The following is a 26475-nucleotide window of genomic DNA, read 5'->3' as shown; positions in this document are numbered from 1 at the left end:
GCCGGCTTAAATGAGAAACTAAGTAGGTTTTCAGTACTTGTAATGCTATAAACTGAATTTCAAATGAATTTCGGACTGGGGTAGAATGTGTTCACTCCGTCCAGCGCCTGCTGTGCAAAGCGCTTGTTGGTTGCCCTTTTTATCTCGTTTTGAAAAGTTTGCGGGGCAGTGCATCAAAGCTTGAAACTTCATGTTTATTGCTGGTCCTGTACACTGCGTGCCATTCCTATTGGAATTTCGACTAATTGGGTTAGTTGTGTGTGCCCATTGCAGTTGCTTGTAATTAGCTAAAAATAGCTGTCAGACAGAAGTACCCACAGAAAGGGCAAAGCAAGAGCTAAAGTGGTTGGAAATGAAAGGGAACCACGTAGCTTATGGTATCTCATGTATGTGGATGCGGTACCAATTAGAGTGTTGCGATGGCAACATGGTACGCCATCAAAAGCAGGGATTATTGATCAGTTATAGAGATGAGTGCATGATTAAATATTCTTCTACTGTTTGTTTGATTGTCTGATGGTTAGGTATCCCATGCCTGTCTATACCTCCGCAATGAAGGCAGATTGTGCCACAGATTTGTGGCATCAGTAATGGTAAAGCTTCTGTTAATACGAATGTGTCATCCAAAAAGGATATGTTGTTCGTGATTGGTCGTAAATTTATTAACATCTCAATCGCTTGTACTATACGTAATAGATTAAAACGCAACAACATCGCGAAATGTAAGAATGTCTGCGTCCATCTCTAATTAGCAGCATTTGGAGTTGTATGGTACTCGGTGCGTATGCGCAATGTTTTGGCAAGACATTTTGCTCGATGATGGGGATGGAATGGGCGGGATGGTGGGCGAGTATTAAATTACACTGAAAACCCCTTCAAGCTCTTACATCAAATCAGAATTTAATTAGCAAAATGCTTACCGACCCTTTGGTCCCTGCACGTGTCAAACTGTTTAAACACCTTTTCCGAATCCTTTTTAGCAACATTAGGAGAGATGGATTAAAAAACGTTTTAGCAATTAATTGACACATAAAACAATTTAAACCCTATCACAGCGACTTTCGTCACCTACCCCGAGTATGATGTTTCATGCAGATGTTGCTATTCGATACGACAACAGGCACCCACACCCATGCTCGAACATTTGGGCGGCCGGTAGGTGGAAAAAATAAAGAGCCAAAAACAAGGAGACAATGATGGCAGCCATACAAAGGGTTCAAAAAGGCACACATTCGCTGATGGCCACTCAGTAGCTGGCTTTTGGCCTCCATATAGCGTCAAAGGCTACCATACAGTATGGGCCCCGTTGAACGCTACACCCAATGGACATATTAGGTGAGCAGAGCGGAGTGGAGCGGAGCGGAGGGGCGCGAAGCAAAGGGGCATAAAAAGCAAATAAAAGTTAAATAAAAATACTGAAAAAGTTGTGCACAATCGTCGCCTTGGTCCCGCAATCGGCTGACGTTTTCCCTTACCACCACGACGATTGTTATCTTTTCTGCCTCTACTCTACTGTTACTGCTACTGTGGCTGTTGTTGATGTTATTGTTGCTGTAACACCTTTGCCCCTGCGTTGAACCGTGTCCCGTGGTTTCGGTTGCTATGCCATTTCGCATTTTTGGTTGAATTTGTCGGGCATTTCGGGCGTTTTGTAGGTAATTTGCAAATCGCTAAATGATGAGACCTCGAATGTGACTGGCGTTTGCGGTTAAGTTTTTGTTGCGCTTACGGGTGTGTTTGTCTTTTATGTGCAGCACTTAAAAGCCGCTTAATATTCTTCCGCATTACTTTAGCCGCATTCAGAGGTTGCGTCCATCGGCCGTGCTGTGGTTTTGGTTATGAGGCGCTTGGCTGGGTTGGCTGGTTCCATGACCCCGCAGCGCCTGGGCTTGGCAAAGAAATGCACCTAATTTGGTTGCTTGCATACAAAATTTGCACACTAAAGCGAAAGGAGTGAAGAGAGGGAGGGGAGGCACGGGGAGGGAAAACGCTGAGTGAAAGAGATGAGGAGAAGAAAAGCGGCTGCCGAGTATGGCGAGAGGCAGTGGCCATGTCAAGTAAATGAATATATGAGTGTGCTTTAGGAATAACTGCAGTTCCTCAAAACCAAGTCAACATCCTTTTGGTTAGCAGGCTGGCATCGTTGTGGTTGTTGTTGTTTTTGTTATTACTGCTGCTGCAGCTGCAGTTTGTTTAACACACTTCACTCAATGGCCGTTGGACGTTGCAGGCAGGCAGGCAGCCGGAAGACTTGTGGGATTGGGAAGAGAAACAGCCGCTTACGTATGTAAACTATGGAGCAATATAAACCTCGCAAACACACGCACACTTACACAAAGCAGGCTGCATACAATGGGAGAGTTCTAAATCATTGCCTACAAAATAAATGGCCATAACTACGAATAATTCGTTTCGCTTTAATTTAAAGCCTTTGAGGTATTTTCTTCTGGCTATTTGCATTTTCCGCATGTCTGGTGTCCGGTGCTATATCCAGCTTATGTGAGCGATATATGTAAAAACTATAGTATAGAAGGGAATGCGGACGGAATGTGAATTTCCACAGCTTACCTGCCTTCGCCGAATTTTTTTGTACAGTGCTCTTAGGGATATTAATGCGCCGTTGGCTGGGAATCCACTAGATATGCGCCGTTTTGCAATTGACTCTCAACTCTTTGACCGAAACCGAAAAATAAAATTGAAATCAAGATACACGTGTATATATATGTATCTATCTATGTAAATAAATTGACATGTTGTTTGGCGTATTTTTTGTTTCAAATATGCACATATCTAATAAATAAATACACATGACTGTGTAAATAAACATCTGTAGTACATACGTGTATGTGTGCGGAAGCAGCAATTCACATGAACAATTTAAATCCATAGAGGCTGAAAAGTATGCTGGTTTAAGTTTTTTGCAACATTATTTATACTGTAGATCAACAACATAATACTATTAAAGATATATTCATAAACAAAACAAAATGGTCGTTGAACTTTTGTTATTGTAAAATAATGAATACTTAGCTTCATTATGGTTGTAAAGAAAGGTCGACTCACCAAGATTGTGTTCAACTAGTTCAAACGATGAACAGATGGACATTTTCATATTGATTCGTCTCGTCATGCATCTATAACATACTCCCCATGCGTGCTACACAGATATTTCGACTTGATGGTATACCTTTTGCTTAGGATGTAATTATAATAATTTTCCATTAACCCCCTCCTACCCGGCGAATACTTAATAGTTATTAACCCCTGAAAAATGCCATCTAAGTGGTGTTACCAATTAGCTAATTACTACTCATAGGCATACTAGAAGGTGACTGCTTTTCTATATTGAAACTTCAAAAACCATTCCCTTAGTTCGCGATATAGTCAAGGGAATTACTTGGCTTTGAAAAATGTACACCTTTTCCTTAGATATTGCTTTCGTTCGTCCACGGTGCAACTACGTTTGGGAAATGTATTTGCATTCGTATGCGATTGCTTTTCTGTTAGGCGTGCGTGAGTTCGTGTATTACGTGCATGTGTGCTTGCATTTGTTTGCTGGTAATGGATCGGCCACCTCTTCCTTTTCGCAGTCGCCATTTTGTGTGCAGTTCAAAAGTTCTTATCTGCCAGCAGTTCAGCAGCTCAGCTGCTCGGCGGCAGAGCGCACGGCTGGCAAAGACGATTTGAGCCCAAACGAATGGCCAACGTCGGTTTTCACATTCCTCTTCGTCTTATTCTTAACGTGCCTGCCTGCCTGCCTGCCCGCTGTTATTGTTAACCTCCTGCCGCCTCTCCTTCATCTCCTGCCCTTGCAGGAGGCCACTTCCTGTGGCGGCATTCTGTTGCATGTTTGTTTGTATTGTAATTGTCTGCCCTGGCATAATGTATACAAACAACCACTATACACACAAAACTTGCCACTGCATGTGTGCATTGGGTGTGTTTATGTGAGTGTGTGTGCCTTGGTGTGTGTGTGTGTGTGTGTGTGTAGTATTGTTGTGTTTATTGTCGTTCGCTTCTTGTGCTCCTGCGTCTGTGTCGCCAGTTTTGAGTATTTTTGTGGTTCTACACAAATATACTGATGCCTGCCAGCCAGCCTGCCTGCCGGCCTGTAATGTACTGCATTCCTTCTCTCTCTCTCTCTCTCACTCACATACATACACTCACACAAATACATACACACTTATTCACCAAATTGTAGCTGAGGTCATGTCACTGAAGTCTTCGTCTTCGCTGCTGCCGTCGACGTCGATGATGTCTGTAGTGCCTGCTGTGCCAGAGCAGCGACGACGACGACGACGGCGACGGCGACGGCGACAGCGACGCGGGCAGTCCCAACGTTGTCAGCTCAAATGGCTTTCAATTGTAAAGCTGCCAAGTGCGGCACAAGAAAATAACCCGGCATGTGCAGCTGCTCCAACGGAATTGCAGCAGCGATTGCGATGACGACTACGACGACGGCAAACAATTGTAAGCTCTGACAAGCAGCCACAACAACAACAGAAAGCACACACTATAGCTGCTGCCGGTCCTGCCTGTCCTGCCGCTCGCTAGCGTTAAGCATCTTCCTGCAGGTCCGCCTGCCAGCCTGGCTCTAAAGGCGAATGTCCTGATTCTCACGCGCACTTTGCTGGCAGATAATTGCATTGCCTTGCATGTGTGAGTGCTCATACCTTTGTACATGTGTGTGTTTGTGTGTGTGTGTGCTCATGTATTTATGAAACCATTTCCGCGCTGCAATAAAACTTAACACGGTCACTAATCTAGGCCTGAAGCGCAAAGTGTCATTAATTTTATTTCTCCGGCGCTGTGACATTTTCCGATTATATGCGGATTTTTCTTGCCTCTTGCCAAAATGGAGGCACAAGTCTTTGCTGCAGAAGCACCAGCAGTACCATCAGCAACGCGGGGGGAGTTGAAGGCGACAATTTGCAGCTTACACTTCGTTTGTTGTCCTTGAACGATTTGCAAACCCCTCAGAGTCTAACAAATAGGGAAATAGGCGACGACGGCGATAAGCACACTCGCTCCACTTTCAAATTTTTCTTTTTGCTGTTTTGCTATTCGCTTCTTTTTCTTCTGCTGCCTCTTATTTGTTTTTAATGTTTGCTCAATTTAAAACTTTTCTATCGCAATTCGTATTCGCACGCACATTGGCAGGTGCTTAGACCGTGAGTTGGGCAACAGATGCGAATGGTCTGGTGGATGGCCAAAATATTTGCATACGCACTGTACGGGGAGTACGGGGTAGGGAGTCGGAAAGTTGGGAAAAAAGTTAGTTTAGTTTTTGTTTTTAATTTGGTAATGCAATGCAGTGCGTCGTGTCGAATCGTTAGCCTTGGACAAAGCATTGTTTTTATACAATTAACTGGCATGGAGTTTGCAAATTACATGGGCCATGTCTATGGCGAGGGCGGGACCGGATTTGGATGTGGATGTGAATGTGGAGGAGAGAAAAAGTTTAGCTTTACGCAAACTGGAAGTGACTGTCAAGTTGAATTTGTCGAAAATAAAATTTATTTATACGATTCTTGAGTGCCACCAGGAAGAATCAGAAAAGGACAAATTTGTAGTTGTGTAGTGAAGGAAACTTGGACACGTTTCTGATGTGCTTGTAAATAAACAGCGCCAAATTGCATAACTTTTAATTCGTTTATCACAAATTTGCATTTGCGTTTGTTGACTTAATTAAAAACGTTTTATTTACCTCTGTTCTCATGAGAATTGTTTTGTATTTGTTTTATTTCAGAGATAATTTGAGAACCATTCAGCGATTCCATAAACATTTATCTCTTTAAAAGGCTTGCTAAGAAATTGTGAACTCAGCAATTTCTGATACAACTTCTCATTTTTCATACCTTCTAAGCAACATAGTCAACGGTCCTGAGCCATTGCACCACATTTAAAATTTAACATACGAGTAGATGCAACTTTAAAGCTCTTCAGTACCTTTTAATTCTGGAGAACTAAATGGATTACTGGATAAATTTGTGATTGCTTCTCTTCATTTAAGCTTTCCCATGCTGTTGAGAAAAAGTCTGTGTAACATATTTCAACAAAAAGCACGATAATAGTTTGCAAAAAGTCAAAATGCTGCACAGATGTACAAATAGGACATACTCGGGTCTCTGTCCGCAATTCGTCATATAATCCTTTATTTAAAAAATGCTTGGCAGAACGCTTTGGTGCTGCGGTTCAATATTTTTAACCTACAGGCCTCCTTGCATTTTTTCTCTTCAATATAAAGTAAGTCAGTCATATTATGGCCTTTGTGGCGAGTATTATCGGGAAATCCATTAGTAGGAACAAAACAATAGTTCCCATTTTTCAAAATGACCTTTTATTGGTAAACATTAGACAACTTGAAAAAACTGCACTGCCGGTGATCGCAAATTTTTGCAATTTAATAACAATAGTGTTCAAAATAGTGCAAGATATATGTACACGCTGTGTAATATATAGAGTTGATTCAGTTTTTTGCGAAATTCGTTGTTGAGCATTTAAGGGTCACATCTTCGAACAGATTATATGGTCGAAAAACGCCATTAAAAACGGCATCGAATTAAATTTGTAACCAAAATATACTTGTAGGTCTAAATCATTAAAAATGCAGCATACTTATTGGGGCATACTTAGGTTTGCTGATAACGACAGCTTTAATGACAGCTTTTGATCAAATATGACATCTATTATTTTGATTTAAGGTTTAGGAAATTTAGTTAGACACTGATACTTAAAAAGTTAACACCAAATAGTAGAATTAGCTTTCTTCTAACCATTTTAGTGGTGCTTGTCATATTTTCAATGCAACATTGTGAGATGTCTTTTCAATTCACAAAAAGATCGTTGCTCATCGCTGTTACTTTCTCTAGCATTTTGTATACAGCTGGTAAAAATAAAAATGAATAAGTAATAAATATTCCCCTGTAATAATATATTTATAATGGATAATAGAGAATATTCTGGTACTTCACACAAAGTATATTCTGTGTACTTTGTTTAGTCATCCGTTCTTTTATAACATACCCATAACAACTGCAAATGTTCAACAATGAGTCATTTAATTGCTTTTTATCTGGGGACTTTTCTTATTTTCACGGGGCAGGTACGAAATCGATTGGCCTCTGCTTTGTTGGGCTAACAAAGCCGTCTCGAATCGCATGATAGCCACTATTGAAACCTCAGAATCATGGCTCCAAATTGCACACGAAGCTGTCAAAAGCAGCAAACGAACAAATTAAGTTGTACAATATCAAAAATGTATTAAATATATGTGTATAGGTATTTGTATATGGTCTGGTATGGAATGCGCCATTATCTGGCTAACTGACTACATTCGTATCTGATTTTCTGGCATCAAAATCAGGCATCTATGGTCATGTATGTGGCACATCAGTTAATTGATTTTGTTTACGGCATGCGGTTGCAGCTGCAGTTTGCTGAACAATTCCTGCATAATATTTTTTTAATATTCTACTCTGCATTTTTGGCAAATGGCCATCAAATTAGCTCCACTTGGCCCACTGTGCCACATTTATGAATATCAGCAAGTCAGGGAGTGTCTGCCGCAGTCGTGTGTCTGTTTATGTTTTTGCGCCTCTCTCTCTCTTTGTGTGTGTGTGTGTTCATAAAGCAGCAGAAATATCACCGACGTCGACGATGGTAAAATGCTCTCGACACACCCATACATCTATATATTATATACATATGTATATACATGTATAGTATTGGCAAATGGCTGTGCAGCCACAACGGCAGTCGGAATGACGAAATGGCGTGGACGCTGCTGCGATTGCAATCCTGATTGGGAGCGCGACTGCGAACTGCTGCACTGCACAAACCATAACACAGGATGTATTATCCGCATTGGCAAGGCATCTTAGCCAAGTCAGCAGAGGGGCCGCCGAAGAGGTGGAGCTCGCTGGAGCACGACAAAGCGAAAAAGCGGTCAAGTGAATTTCAAATACAAATTCAAATGGCAAATTGACAAATGAACCTTTGAACATTTTACGTTTTACGTTTTACATTGTGCCAGCGATGGTGCTTCTGTGAGTGTGTTTGTGTGTGTGCTTGTATAGGTAATTCAACACGCCACAGTTTGTTCCTTTGCTGTTGGGCACAATTACTCTCCGGCTCTTGCTCCTACTCCTGCACGTACCCATCGATACACTTGGAAGCGCAAACAAAAAAACAAAACGTTCGACATGCTTTTGATGCCGGTTTTGAAAAGGCGTCTGGGGCTGTGTGTACTCGCATGTCTGTGTGTGGGTGTATTGTGTTTTACTGTTTCCAGCATGGCATACGGCAAAGACGTATAGCCAGGCAACGAGACATAAAACAAATTACAATAGTATATAGTTGAAAGGCGATTTTAAAGTTGCTGCCAATTGGCGCCCATCCCAGTCCCCAAACAGACAAACACCCACACACACGTCTCTAATTCCAACCATTCACCTACTTACTGCCAACACACCGCTCTCGCCTCAATGCCACTACCCAGACTCCCCTATTCATCAGGTTTTGTGTTTACGCTTGCTCTTTTGCCCGGCCATCCATTCAAAGGCAGAGCAAAAGAGGAAGAACTCCGTAAATTAAAATTACCAACGAAGCTAAGCAATCTTACAAAGCGCATTGTGTATGCCAAACAATCTAATGGTGTATCCCAACATTTCTCGTTTTCAGATTTAAGAATTTAATGCTTGAACCTGGATTGGAGTGGATTGGCGAACGGCAGCTGATGGACGGCAAAGTTTTTCCTCGAACTACACGCAAACTAAATTAAAAGGAAGTGCGAAATATAAAAAGAAACTGAATTGAAATCAATAAGAATTTTGCAAGAACTGGGACTTGAGTTACAACAATTTCCTTTGTGTCAGTGCCAGACCGACGGTTGTGTGTAGGTCTGGGTGTGTGAGTGCCGGTGTCTGTGAAAGTCAAAGTGCTGAGTAATGTGCAATGGAGCGCCATGCGAGCGGGAACATGATGTGAAACATGGCAATCGAATCAACTAAAGCCATTTAGAGTCATCAATTGACACGGCCTTCGTGTTCCGAGTTTGGGGCACTACGGCACGCGCCAGCTGCTGCTGACCAGCAGCAGGAGACACCCGCAGGCAGTGCACAGCTTGAGCGTAAGCATGGACAGAAAGAGACGAAGGGGAGGCGGAAGTAGGGTGGGTGGAGGAGCTTTCACATGGTTGCCAGGTAAGTTGGCCGCACGCGGCATAATGGCGCGTGATCAATCATTACTCTTCCTCTATTTTTCTGCCGCAGCTTGTGCCCTTGTCGCGCTGTGCCTCTCCACATGGGTTTGGGCCGACGATTGGTCGCTGAGCTGCGCCTCCAACTGCACATGCAAGTGGACGAATGGAAAGAAATCGGCCATTTGCAGCTCCTTGCAGCTCTCCACCATCCCCACTACTCTGAGCACGGAGCTGCAAGTTCTGGTGCTGAACGACAACCACATCCCATATCTGAATCGGGAGGAATTCTCGGCGCTGGGTCTGCTTAACCTGCAACGCATCTATCTGAAGAAATCGGAGGTTCATTATATCCATAAAGAGACATTTCGTAATTTGAAGATCCTAGTCGAAATCGATCTGTCCGACAATAAGCTGGAGATGATCGATAAGGACACATTCATGGGCAACGATCGTTTACGCATTCTCTATCTGAACGGCAATCCGCTGAAGCGTTTAGTTGCGTATCAGTTTCCCATACTGCCCCATTTGCGCACCCTGGACATGCACGACTGTCTCATATCGTACATAGATCCTATGTCGCTGGCCAATCTCAATTTGCTAGAGTTCCTCAATCTCAAGAACAATCTGCTCGAAAGTCTGAGCGAGTATGTCTTCCAGCATATGACCAATCTCAAGACGTTGTCTCTAGAAGAGAATCCCTGGCAATGCAACTGCAAACTGCGCAAGTTTCGCAATTGGTACGTCAGCAGCCGCCTTAGCTCGGTTAGTCTGGTGTGTAAGGGTCCGCCGGCGCAGAAGGACCGCACCTGGGACAGCGTGGATGACGAACTGTTTGGCTGTCCGCCACGCGTCGAGATCTTCAATAACGAGGAGGTTCAAAACATTGACATTGGCAGCAATACGACATTCAGCTGCCTGGTCTATGGGGATCCACTGCCCGAGGTCTCTTGGGAACTGAACGGCAAGATTCTGGACAACGACAATGTTCTATTCGATGCCGAGAGCATTGCATCTGATAAGCTCTGGAGCAATTTGACAGTCTTCAATGTGACAAGCTTGGATGCTGGAACCTATGCCTGCACCGGGGCCAATCTCATAGGATCTGTGACGCAAAACATTAGTATTTATCTGACGGAAATAGTGCAGCATGTGCTTGTTAAGACGCCCGAGACCTTTTGGTACTTTGGCCTCATTATGGGGATCTTCGGTACAATCTTCTTGCTGATTGCCATCTCCTTCGTGGTGTGTCTGTGCAAGCGGACCACGCGTCAGCATCGTCATGCCAACAAGGCGGGCGTGAAAAGCAGTGTCAGCTTCAATGACCAGGAAAAGAAGCTGCTGGACTCGAGCGTTACGACAACCACCAATGATCGAGGAGACAGCTACGGGATCGACAACAACCCCAGCTCCATCAACAAGAACGATTCGGCATTGGGTTTCAGTCAGATAGAAATTCATGCTGTAGAGAATCATCGGTCTGGACTCGGCCATGGCAGCATGATTGTGGGACCCGCCAGTCACCATCAGCTAGCGGCCACCCAACAACAACAGCAGCAGCAGTCACAGGCGTCCCATTCAGGACAGCAACATGTTCATATGGCAGGCACACTGCCCCGCCAGCAAATGATGACCGTAAAAGATCCGACGTGTGGTCTGATCAGCGTACCCACGTCCATGGCCTCGTATACGAGCGCCCATCCACATCCCAGCCAAATGTCCGATGAGTTCCCACTCAACGTTGGTGTTTTTCCGCCACCGCCAGAGTTCTGCTCCAACATTGTGCCAAATCCGGCCTTCGGAAACATCTTTATTCGTGTATCCGTAACGCAGGACATGTTAGATGGAGCTGACATCAATATGTACCCAGATCTACTCAACATACCAAAGCGTCTTCAGGATGTCTCAGCCACCGGGGTGATGCAATGCAGCTCAGGCGGCGACCCTGCCACTCAGACGATCGAGGGGCAGACAGCTGCCCAGTTTGCCACACTACCGCGTCACACAACCAGGCGCGGTATTTTAAAGAAAGACCCTTCCCTGCAACAGCATCAGCAGCAGCAACAGCAACAGCAACAAGGTCTCTACCCTCACGATGAGATCGTTTCCTATCACAATGTGGACACGAGTGCCTACAGTCATGAAGCACACCAACTTCAACATCCACACCAGCCGGCGTACCATTGTCCGGGCAGCACTGCCATGGAACTGCCGCCCCCGCCACCACCGCCCGCAGTCACTGCCGTGGCCCAGTGCCATCACCCGACGGTTCCCGTCTCCGTCTCTGCCGCCAGCTGTGCGAGCTGCATCAACAACGCGCCACCTTCTGCCTGCAGCACACCCCCCATAGAGGTGACCACCCTCAGACCGATGTGCAAAGGGGCGGGGGAGAGTGCCGCCTATCCAAAATACGACAACATGGGACGTCGCATCACAGCTAGTGGCGCGCTAGGCAACTCCACACTGTCGTTGCCCGATGAGGAGCGCTACGAGAACGAAACGCTGTTCAATGAGTCCCAGGAACCATTGACTTCCGGAGAGTGCGAACAGGAGCAGACGCAGACAAAGACACAGCAAATGCAGCAGACACAGCAGCAGCATCAGCAACAGCAACAGGATTCGACTTCGAGCGTTGACAAAGGCGGTGGCGAATTCGTCTCCCTCTAGTATTATGGAACGCAGGTGTAAATAGCAGCAGAAGTAGTTCCACCTATCAGTCAATAGATTTGTGCTTCCCTCCCAAGAGACAAACTTTGGCAATCGTTATGTTCATATCATTTTCCGATTGAAGTTGGAAGTTTCCACTTCCGAATAATAGGCTTAGGAGCTGACATACCAACAGGTACGCAATCAAATACACAATCTATTGACTGTAATTGCCGAACTCATTGCCATTGAAAAATTAACAAAAGGGAAACTTATGCAAAATCAAAATCATTTATAGAGCTGGGACAAGAAATCGAAAAGCATTTCAGGCCAATTCCAATGCAAACCTGTATTTCAATTCAAATAATTAACACTTTAAATTACTGGGAACTTACCACAATAAGAGTGTAATTAGGAACCGCCACTGATGAAAATTTCAGACAACTGCTGGAACATATATGAATGAAGTATCCCGTAATGAATTCAGTAGCTTCCTTAATTGCGTAAGTCCGAAACCACTTGTTTTAATGGTAAGACTTCCACAGTTTCGTCCTAAGATCGTTTTAGATCCAAATCAGATTACTAGATTCGATTTATCAATTACCTTTTCGTTTATTTTGGGATTGTTTTGTTCATGTTTATTCAGATATCAGTTTGCTTTTACGATTTCCGTTTCAGTCCCGCTATGATGTCATGATCAATGCTTTCTTTGCCTGCATCATCGCACCGTTTGGCATAATCCAACAGTATAAGTACTACTCGTATATATGTATATAGATGGAAGAAGTATATATGTAAACAGCTTAATCGTACATCATACTATTTATGTGTATCGAATTTCCCAAAGCTAGCAAACATTATTTTAACTCTAGTGCTTGTTGTTGAAAACAGCAAAGTAGGATATCTGTAAATGATATAGTATGTATGGTACATGTTCAAAACCGTAATCGACTATAGACCAAAACTGATCTCCATAAGGTGTACAAATTGATAAATACGAGTATGCATATTACACTTACACTGATTGCAACTAAAAACGGTCAAACATTAGTCATAATAATACCGCATATACTATACTTAGTATTAATAAGCTGTACGAGTACTATACTATATGTACAGGAATCGCATGTTTATTAGGGTGCTAGAAATTGAGGACGATTTTTGCTTTTTGGCCCCGAGTGCTCGACTTCGTTTCTGTTCTCACCCTTACACTTACACTTACACTTACCGACGTACAGTATGTAACATTTATAGTACATATACATACCTATATATATATATATAGGTACACATGGTCCTCCGTAGGTTTGTAGATATATATTTCCTTTATACCTCCCATACGAGTACACGTACATGTACATATTTAACCAGCAATTATATACTTTTTAACATGTAGACTAACGCGATGTTCCCATTAGGAAAATCGCACAAAATTATTAAGAATTTATTTGTAATCACAACGAAGGCCTGTCTCGATTCCATTGATTTGTAAATCCGAACAACATAATAATATTAGGATTAAACAATTGCATTTATAAACGGTAGCACTCGGTTTTGATTACAAATTACCATTCCCCCTCACCATCCCTTCCTCCTTAAATGCATGCAAGACTTTTTTGAAGAGCATACTCGAAAACTCAACTCGTATGCTAGCCAACCGCGATACTCCTATCAATGAGATATTGTTGATAGAACCCACTGTGTTTTCAAATTCTTCAGTCGTGCCAATTGAATGCTTTCAACTCATTATAAACTGTTGATATGTGTGTAAAAAGAACTTGTTATTATACCAATGAAATGGTTTATGTTTTAATTGTTAAGTCCTTGCTCAGTCTCTACTAGCTGTGTATCTAGATTAGTTGTATCTTAACCTTGTGTCTGATCTAATTTCGAACTTAAGGTATCATGTCTGTTGATGAATAGCTTATTACTCCCTAAGCGGTAGCTAAATGTGGCATATAATATGATATGATATGATCGGGTATTGGAGGCTTTCACATCAATAGGGTGGGCAGACCCGGCCCGGCCGCAACGTTCCCCTCTTTCCCTTTCCACTTACAATTAGACCAATTAGGCGACAGACAGCCAACACTATGCATGTACATTTATTGTAAGAGCGAAGAGATGGCGGATTGAAAACGAGAACGAGAACGAGAACATATAGAATGCATAGGGGACTATACATATATATCATAATAGTAAATATAACTGCAAACTCCGCATAATAATTTTTGTGTAGAACGTTTAAAATTTCGAGCTTGATAACTTAAATGTATGTATGTAAGTACAGCATAAGAGCATAAAACCCCCTATATAAATAAATATACTATATAACTATATGTATTTGTAATGCGCATGCGGATTTATTCAAACTTGCAGTAAATATAATTCCGAATGTACACAGTTAATATTTCATTACATCCATACAAACATACTATATAGAAATAATACTATATATGATAGTTTGTGTGGCCACCAATAGACGCACCTTTCTTGTGAATTGCGTGCAAAGATATAAATGAATAATATTTTGTTTTTTGAATATAGTGGCAAAGAGTACCTCTCAAAACATTACATAACAACACAATACATGCAACAATAGCAAATAATTTTCCTTAGTTATTCTTTTTTCGCGTTTCCACCACTTATTGAAAAGCATCAAATGCTAGGAAATATGAAACCCCTGCACTTCCTAGAGCTTAAAAGCCAAATGCCACTGCGGCTCATTCAAATGAAATCAGTTAAGCATACTATATTATGTGAATGAAAGAATTGTAAATCGACGCTGAACAAATCTCATACTTCATTGCTTACGTAAAGAATTAAAAAAAAACTAAATGACTGAGACTTTGATGTTTCGAAAATGCGTCAAATCAAGAATTGTTAACTTTACAAATTTCATATACTGGTATGCGAAAGCAAAACCGAGAAAGGTTTCCCCTAAGTTTGTTATTCTAAATTCTAACTGTTTTATATTTTCATTGTGTATTTGTTGATGAAACGTTAAAGTTTCTCAGAAATGTCCGGGCAGGATAAGAGAATACTTTGGTATAATAAGGTATTGTTACTTAGTTTGGCAACTTCTAGTTTTTGAGGGGACATTGGCACAGGCTTGATCGAATTTCAAAGATATAATTATTTTTCATTAACTGTAATTGAGTTTTTAAAGTATTCTCTGTGGCAATCTATATCTGATCGAAAATACGCCTGAAAACTAATTATCTTGTGAGGTAGTTGGACTGCAAAGGCACTTTCCCTTCGACTGACTTCCTGGAACGATTTTACTTGAATGAGCTGCAGCGTTGAATGAAATCCCTTAGAGAATACACTATACTTGCATATTTATTGTACATAGGTAATTTTATAAATGAACGTACTAAAGACATACTCTATAAATACATATTTGCATGGAAGGACCCAAGCAACTCTTTGAAGTTTGAGGCGAGATAGAGGGTGGGAGAGCTGCAAGTAGTTTTTATTCATTTTAATTAATTTTAAAGGGCCAAGGTCAGGTCGTGGCTGGCAGGAATGAAATCAAAATTGAAGACGACGTGAAAGAGAACTGATAGCGAGAGAATCCGAACTATGTTTTTAACTACAACCACACATACATACATACATACATACAGACCATCCATGGGAATGCGGATGATGGATGTGTAACTTTAATTTTAATTACTGTTTGTACTTGTACGTGGTATGCCATGTAACCGTAGTTGGGCAAAACACAGACGGAGAGGATAGCAAACATTCATACATAATGTGTACACAGAAGCCTTGACTATATAAACTCACGCACACATACATACATACATACATACGTACATAGTTTCGTATGTATGGATGAGTGAATGAGGCAAACCAACAGGCAAACTTTTATTGTTGTGTGAAATGCAAACGCGAATAATTAAAATCAAGAATAGTAGTCAAACTTGTACAATACGGAAAAATATTGTATTTTAACTCGAATTTCATTAAAATTAGCTAAATTCCGAAAAAGACATGCCCACTTATTCGACCACATATACATACATACATACATACATACATGCATATACTCGTACATATGCTTATATACACTCCACACAGAGCACATAGTCATGCATTCAACACCACCTCCAGATTCTAAAACAGACATCGACACACAACCAACACATATGCATATACCCGCAGAATACATTGATTCATTGTAATAGAATTATCCTTTGGAATAGATTGTCAAGCTTTATTACACACTATAATAAAATACATAGATGAAACAATACCTAATAAAGAACACAATGAGAGAATTATAAAAATAAATTTAAAGATGCACTCGCGAGCGTTTTCATTATACAAGTGTTTGTGGGATGCGAGTAATAATACGGAATTACCTTGGGTAAGTACTAAACTACTGAATAATATAAATTGTTCGTTAATTTTTTATTTGTTACTTGTTCCCAAAAAAAATATATATATTATCGCTGCAAATCCGATTAATTGGCAAAACTTTAGAGCAGACCAGCAGCTTTTCCATTTCCACATTTTCGCCGAAATGTTTAAGGTTTTCAGCTTCAGTTTTATTTAGGAAATAGGAATTTTTAATTCGCAAAATTTAAAAACTCCGCCTTCAAAACAATTTTTTAATTTGCTTGGTGTATTTTGAGACTGATTACCTTTCAAGAGTTTAAAGAAATTGAAAAAGGTCGATGTATCTTCTAAATAATTCGAATTCAAAAGGGCTTAAAGTAAAATACAATTTTATTATAAGTTAAAAATTACAATTGGTTTTCTTAAAATATTTGTTAAAATTTTGTTGAAATGTATCAAACCATATGTATCGACTCATCTGTCCATCACTAACAAAGTTAGTCTCTCTAAGAATGTAGATCGAAGCAGACGCATTCGCTGCAGCTATATTGTATCACACACAACACATCATATATTCATACATATCAATAAACATCAAACTTATTACATTAAAAACAACAACAGGTTATGGGCCCAGCAAGCTTCCACTGCACTCATATACCTTAGTGAAACCTAATAAATAAAAGTTTTGGTGATGCCGAATTCATTGTGAAATAATCAATGCAATAGACGCATAATTGTATGTAAATGTGTGTACGTGGTAGACGTACATACGTACATGTGTATGTGCAAAAATCTTGTGTGTATTGGTGACTGACGCCAACAAAGTGGTCGTTTAAATTTGAAATCCACAAATCAGTGTTAAGCACATAAAGCGTGTGAAAAATCAAAGTGTTGAAAAAGTACACGGTGAAACTATCGAATAATCGATCAACGAAAACACGAAACGTAAACAAACGCAAAAAAAAAAAAAAAAGTAAGAAGAAGTGTGTTAGAAAAACAAAAGTACAGTATTAATCGCTGAAAAAGTGCGACAATATGAGTTATGCAAATATTAAAATTGATCCCCTCGGAAGGGACAATTATGATACCTGGAAAATACAGATACAAGCGTTATTAATAAAAAACGATGTTTGGAAATATGTAAGTGGCCAGAACGTGCTGCCAACTAATAGTTCTGCTGAAAAAGTTGCAGAATGGGAATTGAATGATTCTAAAGCAAAATCCGACTTAATTTTGTCAATCTCTACGACAGAATTGAGACAAGTGAAAAACTGTGAGACATCCAAGGAATTATGGGACAAATTAAAAAGTGTATACCAATCAAAAGGTCCCGCGCGCAAAGCTCATTTGCTGAAATCGCTTATTTTGTTGAAAATGCAAAATGGTGGGGACATGCATACCCATTTGCAAAATTTCTTTGACACGGTAGACAAAATTCGCGAAATGGACATGGAAATCATGGATGATCTTGTAACAATATTACTATTGTATAGTGTGCCAGACGAATACGAACAGTTTAGAGTCGCGATCGAAACGCAAGACAAACTACCCGATCCGGAATCGTTAAAAACGAAAATGCTCGAAGAATACGAAGCGCGAAAACGCAACAATGTCGAGTCCAGTGACGCATTGTTTGCACGAAAAAGTTATATTAAAGTGAAAAGTAGCAAACCTACTGAAAAGTTTAAATTAGCTTGCTACAATTGTGGAAAAATAGGCCATAAAGCCAGAGAATGCCGATCGAGGCCGAAAAATCAATTCGAAAACAATAACAAAAACAAAGAAAAGCGTGAAAGACCTGAAAACGCAAGTAATACCGCTATTGCTTTTCAAATATGTGGTGAAAAAGGAATGTGGTGTCTAGACTCTGGAGCCACATCGCACATGTGTTCTCAAAAGGACAAATTTCAAAATATTGTCAGAAATAGTGAAAACCAAAAACTGAAGCTCGCAAATAACATGTCTGCTAAAATAGCAGGGTGCGGAGAAGTTTTATTAGAGACCTCAAAAAGAACTGCAAGTTTGGGGGAAACGTTATATGTACCAGACTTAAGATCAAATTTAATGTCTGTTTCTAAGATTACAGATAAAGGCTTCGAGGTCATCTTTCGTCGTAACGGAGCAGTAGTACTAAATCCCAAAACAGGCGAGAAAATAGTCACAGCATTGCGAAAATCAAATCTGTACTACATAAATGAGCCGCCATCGCGCAGCAACGTCGCTCAAGCAACTGAGCAAAAGAAGGATCTTCAAGAATGGCACGAAATACTCGGGCATCTCAACGAGGCCGATTTGAAAGGTATGATCAAAACTGAAAAAGTGGTAGGCATCCAGGCCGATGTCAAACAGAATTTGCAGCAGTGTGAGGTCTGCATTCAGGGGAAGCAAACACAAAATCGCTTTCCGAACTCCGAATCAAAGTCAAATGAACTCCTTGAACTAGTACATTCCGACGTCTGTGGACCAATGCGCACCCAGTCCAATGGTCACTCGAAGTATTTTGTCACATTCATTGACGACAAATCAAAGTGGTGTGAAGTATACTTTGTCAAACAAAAGAACGAAGTATTAAGTAAGTTCACACAATACAAAAGCATGGTCGAGAATAGTACAGGAAAGAAAATCAAAACGTTGCGTACTGATAATGGTAAAGAGTATGTAAACTCTGAATTTTCTCGGCTGCTGAAAGAAGCTGGTATAAAGCATGAATTAACTGTTGAATATACTCCACAGCAAAATGGAGTAGCCGAGCGGAAAAACAGAACTCTAATCGATATGGCGCGCTGCATGTTACTTCAAAGTGGACTTGCAGCAAGTTTCTGGGCTGAAGCGATCATCACGGCGAATCACATCAGAAACCGGTGTCCATCACGAAGTCTAAATGGTGAAATACCCTACACTCTATGGACCGGCAAAAAGGCAAACGTTAACTATTTGCGGAAATTTGGCACAATCGCCTACATGCTAGAAAAGAAACCTGGAAAAGGAAAATTCGAGCCAAAATCAAAACGATGTATTTTTATTGGATACGAAAACCAGTCTAAAGCGTATAGACTATGGAGTCCAGATGAGAGAAAAATCTTCAAGAGCCGAGATGTAAAATTTACAGATCATTTTGAAGGAAATTCCGAATATGACGAATTCATCGACGCAAAGCAGCTTATCACGGGAAACCATGAAATAGTGGTCGAAATCTTAAATAAACCAACCAATGCCGTGAATATGAAAAATGAAGTTGAAGATGCGAAGGATCATGGAATCATAAGTACCCCAGTCACCACCAAGCCGAAAAGGGGAAGACCACCCAAGCCAAGGCGTATAATTGAAGAAGCAGAAACACGTAACACCTCTAAACAAAAAGGCCACGTTGAAGAGACGGACCCGCAAACCGCTGAAGAAGCACTCGCTCGTCCCGAAGGTGAAGAATGGAAAGCAGCCTTACTAGAAGAATACCAGGCACTGAAGAAAAATAACACGTGGGAGTTGGTAGATCGTCCGCCCAACACCAAGGTCATCGAAACGAAATGGGTATTACGAACCAAACGAAATGCGGATGGATCAATCCAGAGACGAAAGGCAAGACTCGTCGCTAAAGGTTTTGCACAAACACCAGGTGTAAATTATACAGAAACATTTGCTCCTGTTGCACGAATGAGCTCCATACGTATGCTCATGGCATTATCCGTTGAATTGGAAATGGAAATTCAACAACTCGATTTCGTAAGCGCATATCTAAATGGTGAAATTACCGAAGACATCTATGTGGAAATACCTGAAGAACTAAAGCATATTCTCAGTGGTCACGAACAAGAGGCCTACAAGTCAGACAAAGTGTGCAAAATTCAAAAGGCACTTTACGGTCTAAAGCAATCAGGACGTCAATGGTACAAGAAGCTCGACGAGAAGCTGCAAGAGCTTGGTTTGGAACCTTGCAGCGCAGACCCTTGTGTATACACCAAGCGAAGTGAGAATATACTTACAGTTGTTCTTATATATGTTGATGACCTCATGGTAGCATCAAACAACAAAGAAGCAACCGACGACCTTAAGAAGGAACTTGCAAAAACCTTCGACATGAAAGATATGGGACCCCTAAGATACTGTTTAGGCATCGAATTCGAGCAGAACGCAGAAACAAACCAGATAAAGATTCACCAACGAAAGTACACAAATGAAGTCGTCAATCGATTCCACATGCAAGATGCGAAAGCCATATCCACCCCAATGTTACCAGGTGAAAAATTATCAAAAACAATGTCACCAAGTACACCGGCAGAAGAAGCGAATATGAAGAACGTCCCATATCAAAGTCTTATAGGCTCGCTAATGTATCTAGCAGTTTGCACTCGTCCAGACATAGCCCACGCAGTAAGCGTATTAAGTCAGTATAACTCATGCTTTGGCCGAAAGCACTGGGAAGCAGCGAAAAGAGTCCTCAGATATCTCAAAGGCACCGCAGAAGAAGGACTCATTTTCAAAAGAACAGGCAAGGACCTATTCGGCTACACCGACGCCGATTGGGGTTCAAATGTCGACGACCGAAAATCGTACACAGGTTACGCTTTCATGTATGCTAACGCAGCCGTCAGTTGGGAATCCCGTAAACAACGCACAGTTTCATTATCCACAACCGAAGCTGAGTACATGGCGATTTCCGACGCAGCAAAAGAAGCAATTCATCTGAAATTGTTCATAGAAGAAGTTTTGGGCAAGAAAGGCGCTATCGTTATCTTCAACGACAACCAGGGTGCCGGCGAACTTACTAGAAATCCTGTATTTCACAGCCGAACGAAGCACATTGATATCCGTCACCATTTTATTCGAGAGCTAGTGGAGAAAGACGAAATCATCATCGAATACATCCCCACAGAAGAGATGCGAGCCGACGCCTTAACTAAAAACCTAACGAGAAAGAAGCACATCGAATGCATGATGGGTTTGGGTATACGTTAAGTATATAAAATTTTGAATTACTAACAAAATGTTAAATGAAATTCTTGAACATATGATTTGAGGGGAAGTGTTGAAATGTATCAAACCATATGTATCGACTCATCTGTCCATCACTAACAAAGTTAGTCTCTCTAAGAATGTAGATCGAAGCAGACGCATTCGCTGCAGCTATATTGTATCACACACAACACATCATATATTCATACATATCAATAAACATCAAACTTATTACATTAAAAACAACAACAAATTTAAATAAATTTGTTCATGTGACCGGTTGTTGCAGCGAACGGCTGCCAAGAATATTAATCTATAAATCTTAATCTAATATAAGGGAAATGGAAATTAAGAAACGTTAAGCCCTCAACTTAACTGTTCAAAATTTTTAAGTAAACTGAAAAAATGATTGCTTTAAAGGCTCCAATTAGTGCGAGGCACCTGGCGTACTCAGTAATCTAATCGCTTGGTTGTTTGCGGCCACAATCCAACATCCGGCTGCACACAATTTCTGCATTAATTTGTTATCAGAAGGTTGTAATTCCATTTTCAGTTGCGTTTGGAAATTTGAACAAGCCGAACTAGCAACCGAAAACTTACTTAAGTAAGTAATATCCTTTTGCAAATCGGCATAGTTTTCCGTCCGCTTATTGCAATCACTTGTTGATCAAAATCCCTCTAGACTAACTAACTGAAGTTTCCGGGTTTTTTCTTTTCAAACCAACCGCCAGCGAAGCACAAAGTCAACATAATTATAGTACTAACTGTGACTAGCTTAACTAACATGTGAAGCGATTCCGCGCCTAATATCCGTTTCCATGTGCTAGTGTCGGTCATGGCCGCCACCGCCAACGCAGCCGTTGCATGCGACAAAGTCAACGTAACCAGCAGCAGCAGCAGCACCAGCCCCAGAACCTGCACCTTACTTACAAATGTTGTAATAATGACTGCAAGGGAAACAGCCAAAAGCGTAATAACGTTTTCATCTTAATGCACTCAAAACACATTTAGTCAAAGTTCTTTGCATCTGCGTCAGAAACGACGTCAGCATCCTGCTCCTGCTCTTGCACCGATGTTGGCAGCGGCTGTGACTCTGGCTCTGGCTGTTGCGGATGTTCAAACGCCCATCCAGCCCCAACACACATAGTTGCAACACACATTGACAGGCACAGAGGCAGTTGGTGGGGATTCGAAATGCAAGAACAGCCGAATCGAATGTTTAGCTTCATTTGTGCACGTGTCTGCGGCTGCGGGATGGAGCCGGGGACATGATGGAGGTACATGTGTAGACCTCTAGGGATTGGCACGCATTTGTGCACGTAGTAGATTGCAACGCCAGCGTGGGCGTAGACGGTGCGAGACGAGTGGTGTGGTGTGGGGTCGCAGAAGGAAAGGAGACGATGCTGGCAACCGCAAGCGCCAACCGCATTTAGTTGCGATTTTCAGCTACGACCTTGCCCAACCAGGCAGCCAGCCAACCAGCCAGCCAGTCAGGCAGTGCTGCACACAGTCCGCCAGAGCTCCTTAAACTACTTTTTCTTAACGTTACGGTTACGAATGTAACATTCATTTTTGACAAGCATAATTTGCGGTTGGCCCAGCACACGAAACAGTTCCGGGCCAGCAAGTGCAGCAACAGTCGCGCCATTGGGACTGGGAGTTGGAGGATCCGCGCGTACATTCCAAACAGCAGCGGCGGTTATTTACAGTTTTCATGGCCCTGCACTCTTTCTAATGCAAAAATGATGCACTGCGCTCGCGCGCACCGCAGCGCTGTGGTTGAAGACGGCAGAGGTGGCGTACAGATTGAGATGTGGACTTGGCATAGGCACAGACAGCAGCTCGGCCACGACTGCAAAACGTGCACTTAATGCAGCAGCAATCCTAGACACACACATCCAGCCACAAACATCCAGCCACCCACACATCACAACCCCACCGGCTCAAAGGACAACAGAAAGACAGCAAGGAGCAGCAGGAGCTTCTGGCACTGGCCACTGGGCGGCTCTGTAGTGGCAATGAAAGTTAGAAACCAATATTTGTGCGAGTGTACAACCGACCCACAACCAGGGGCCACCATGGCAAAAAAAAATAAATCTGTTTGCCAAACAGTTATTGCTCTTGTTTCTCCACCCATTGCGGCAGCAGTTGCCGCCGTCTCTGTCGCTGTCGCCGGCCGCACAGTGGTTGCAAAACGAAATGCCGCCCGAAAAACCAAAGATTGCTACGCAAGTGTGTGGCTCGCACAATTTTCCAGATTTCACACCAAATTAGCTTCCCATTTGAAAAAAAAAAAACTCAGACAACGACAAAATCTTTGCGTTTGCTCAATTATTTAATATTCATTTTGAATATTTGAACATATAGTATTACTGAATAATAACTCCGATAATTAATATGACACCAATTAGCAAAGCCACGCACAATTTGGCTTACGTCGCGACTTGTCAATTAAAATGCTAATATGACAGCATAAGTGTCGACAAGTACGCCGAGTAAATCATCATTCAACGGAAACAAGGACACAAAAACATATGAATCAGCCGAAGATAGTTTTCTGTCACCTGAAAAAGCAAGCGGCTCTGCAGAAGAAGTCGGAATATGTGAATAATCGTAACAATAACATTAAATATGTACATGTATCTGGTCCGTACTTCTAAGGATTCTATGTAGATATTTGAATATTTTCAAACATTACATTGATTTGAAATTTTGTCTTTGTTAGGCGAGATTATTTTTGGGTTTATATTCTAATCTTTGAGATATTTAATCGGCTGCTTGTCGGTTGTTATAGACTACATTGAGGGAATTGAAATCAGAATGAGATTTCTTCTTGTTCTTAGCATTACTCGTATGTATATTTTGACGGAAATTTCTAAAGCTTTCCTTAGATAAAATGTTAATTATTGTTGTATGTTGATCATTTAATTTATTTAAATTATAAGATACTAGAATTGTCCGTTGGCTGCATTTAAATTAATGTTTACAAGAAGAGCATTCAAGCTTCAAGTGTTGTGTCGCATTTCCAATTAACTCAAAATTATTGGGATCGAATTTATGTTGTACTTATTTATGTTTACCTAAGAACTGGAATCGTATTTTAAATGAAGAAGAAAGTCAGAATCTGGTTGAAATTTGACTTTCTATAATAAGCTTTTCATTGTGAATGTGGGATATGGAAAGTTACGAGACAGAGACAGAGATTTTCTTGCAAGACTTTTCCTTAATGTTTAAAGTACTATTCAAATCCACAATCGTTGTCAACAAATTGTATAATATTTCAAAATGCTGTTAGTTATGCAATATGTTAGTACATCAACATATTAAATAATAGTTGCAATTTTATTGAAATGTTCCAAAATATAAATTTATAATTTGTGCAAATGGGCATCTGCTGATTCAGTGTTCAGCGTCGCCTGCCCCCACAAGCGCAGGACCTCTCCACAGGCTGGCAGGCACAGTAAGTGGTCATGGCAATATGTGCGCCGACTTTATGTTTTTGCATTTGGCAACGACTCAATAATGGGTCGGGATGTGAAGGCTGGACAGCAATGGCAGCAGAAACAAAAACAACAGCATCAGCTTAAAACATTGTTCATGGAGTGGCCAAAGAATTGGATTGTCTGGTCGTGACTCAGGTGCTGGTGCTGGTGCCGCAAAGCTTTCTATAAATTCCATGGTCGTGATTATGCAAGTCCGAGATTGAGCCAAGTACGTGAGTGTGCCGCCTGTGGTGCGAGATCTTCGAAATGAAACTCTATATGTAATGAATGGTGTGTGCGTCTGGGCGCAGACAATGTGCCTTAAAGTTCAGATGTGGACAACCATCGTTAGGTGAAGCAATTTATGTTTGCCAGAATGCCCGTAATCGTAATCCAAACTCTTGAAAATGAGAGCAATATGTAAATGTAATAGATAATGCAGCAACGGCTAGACTCAGTTCGCTCGACTCGGCTCGGTTTCAGGTTGTATGAGCACGGATCTCGGCTATCGCTTGCCCGGCCATCATCGTTCAGTTCGGGAACCAATGGACAACACTTGCACCCGCCTGGCCATTGATTAAAGTTGTTGTTTGGCAAATTTATGTTCGAAATATTAACTGAATGGCTCCCCGAGGAACACTCCCGAAAAAAAAACTTTGCACGGCAGCAACGAACACCAAAAATAAAAAGAGGCCAAAACAACTTTTTTAACAGATTGGATTTTGGGATACAAATTATGTAAGTAATCTCCATTTATTGATATATAGGACTTATGTGTGCATGCATATATGTTTACGCACAGTCGATGCTGCATGTGCGTTCTGGATTCTATGAATAAGTATATGTACATCCATGAATGTGTATATACTTGTAATGTATATTCCGAGGCTGTCGCCCTTATATATGGCCTTGCATGGGGAAACTTTTGTTTGAGACAGACTCTTCTTTGTGATGCATATTATAATTTGCCATGAATATATGAAAATTGCTCAGAAGTTTTACAGTCTTGCTAGCGAAAAGTTGATTTACCTACGCCCCACATGGGCCCCTATAAGAGTGCCCCTCCAATAAATGTCCCCATAATGATGGTGTATGCGAGTAAATGTGTGTGTGTGTGTGTGTGTTTACCTTACAACGCTGCCCTTCTCCTGGTTGTGGCACACAGATGTCAGCACATGAATTTCTAATGTGCATCTCTGCGTGTAAAGGGGCCAGCCAGCAATAGGCTGCCATTAAATTTAATAAGAACATAGGTTGTATTTTATGACACCTAAAAGAGTTTTGGACATTTTATGTATTGGCAATAACATTAACCTCTTCGCCTCTTGGCCACCTGTCGTCCCTTTGCCAAGATTCGATTTGTGCTGAGTCAATACTAATTCTATATGCAAACCACTGTTGATATGTGGAAATTAAGTCGAATATGTACGAGTACATATACAAACATATATGTATGTATGTATATATAACAGATAGGAAGTGAGTAAATAACTGATTTCATTAAAAAAATGCTAAACATTTTAATTTAATTAAATTTGAATTAAAATTGAAGTCCTCTCTTCTTGTCTTACGACTTCTGACATAACAAAACATTTTCGTATTTTCCAACACTCCAATAGGTTCTTATTGAAACGCGGAGAATAAAAATTGCAGTTTCGAAATGGAATTGATTTTTAAGAATCGTGATCAAAACCATTAACAGTTATCTAAAATAGAACACACAGAGTGTTATTACCTAATTTCCCAATTTTTTTAATCTCATTATACATCTAATAAATTGAAAAAATATGTGTACATACATTCATATGTCCATACCTACATATACATATGTATGTACATGCATAC

At 41.1% G+C, this 26475-nt stretch overlaps 1 protein-coding gene across 1 annotated transcript; it reads left to right on the top strand.

Annotated features, from left to right (window-relative positions):
* Positions 1 to 9136: 9136 nt before the first annotated feature.
* On the top strand, positions 9137 to 13296 carry LOC115621025. Its single transcript, XM_030514545.1, has 2 exons — positions 9137 to 9203; positions 9273 to 13296. Exons 1-2 carry the CDS (start codon positions 9137 to 9139, stop codon positions 11864 to 11866), a joined length of 2661 nt encoding a protein of 886 aa, XP_030370405.1. The 3' UTR covers positions 11867 to 13296.
* Positions 13297 to 26475: the final 13179 nt, after the last annotated feature.

Source organism: Scaptodrosophila lebanonensis, unplaced genomic scaffold (genome assembly GCF_003285725.1).
Source record: "Scaptodrosophila lebanonensis strain 11010-0011.00,11010-0021.00 unplaced genomic scaffold, SlebRS2 tig00000024-arrow-pilon, whole genome shotgun sequence".
Lineage (NCBI taxonomy): Eukaryota > Metazoa > Arthropoda > Insecta > Diptera > Drosophilidae > Scaptodrosophila > Scaptodrosophila lebanonensis.
The sequence above is the reverse complement of the archived record's forward strand: the minus strand, read 5'-3'. Positions and strand labels throughout refer to the sequence as shown.

Bases quoted from the DNA above. Each gene is read 5' to 3' on its own strand.
- LOC115621025 (XM_030514545.1), top strand. From the start codon at position 9,137: ATGGACAGAAAGAGACGAAGGGGAGGCGGAAGTAGGGTGGGTGGAGGA. The intron at 9,204-9,272 runs GTAAGTTGGCCG...TTTCTGCCGCAG, and splicing joins AGCTTTCACATGGTTGCCAG to CTTGTGCCCTTGTCGCGCTG.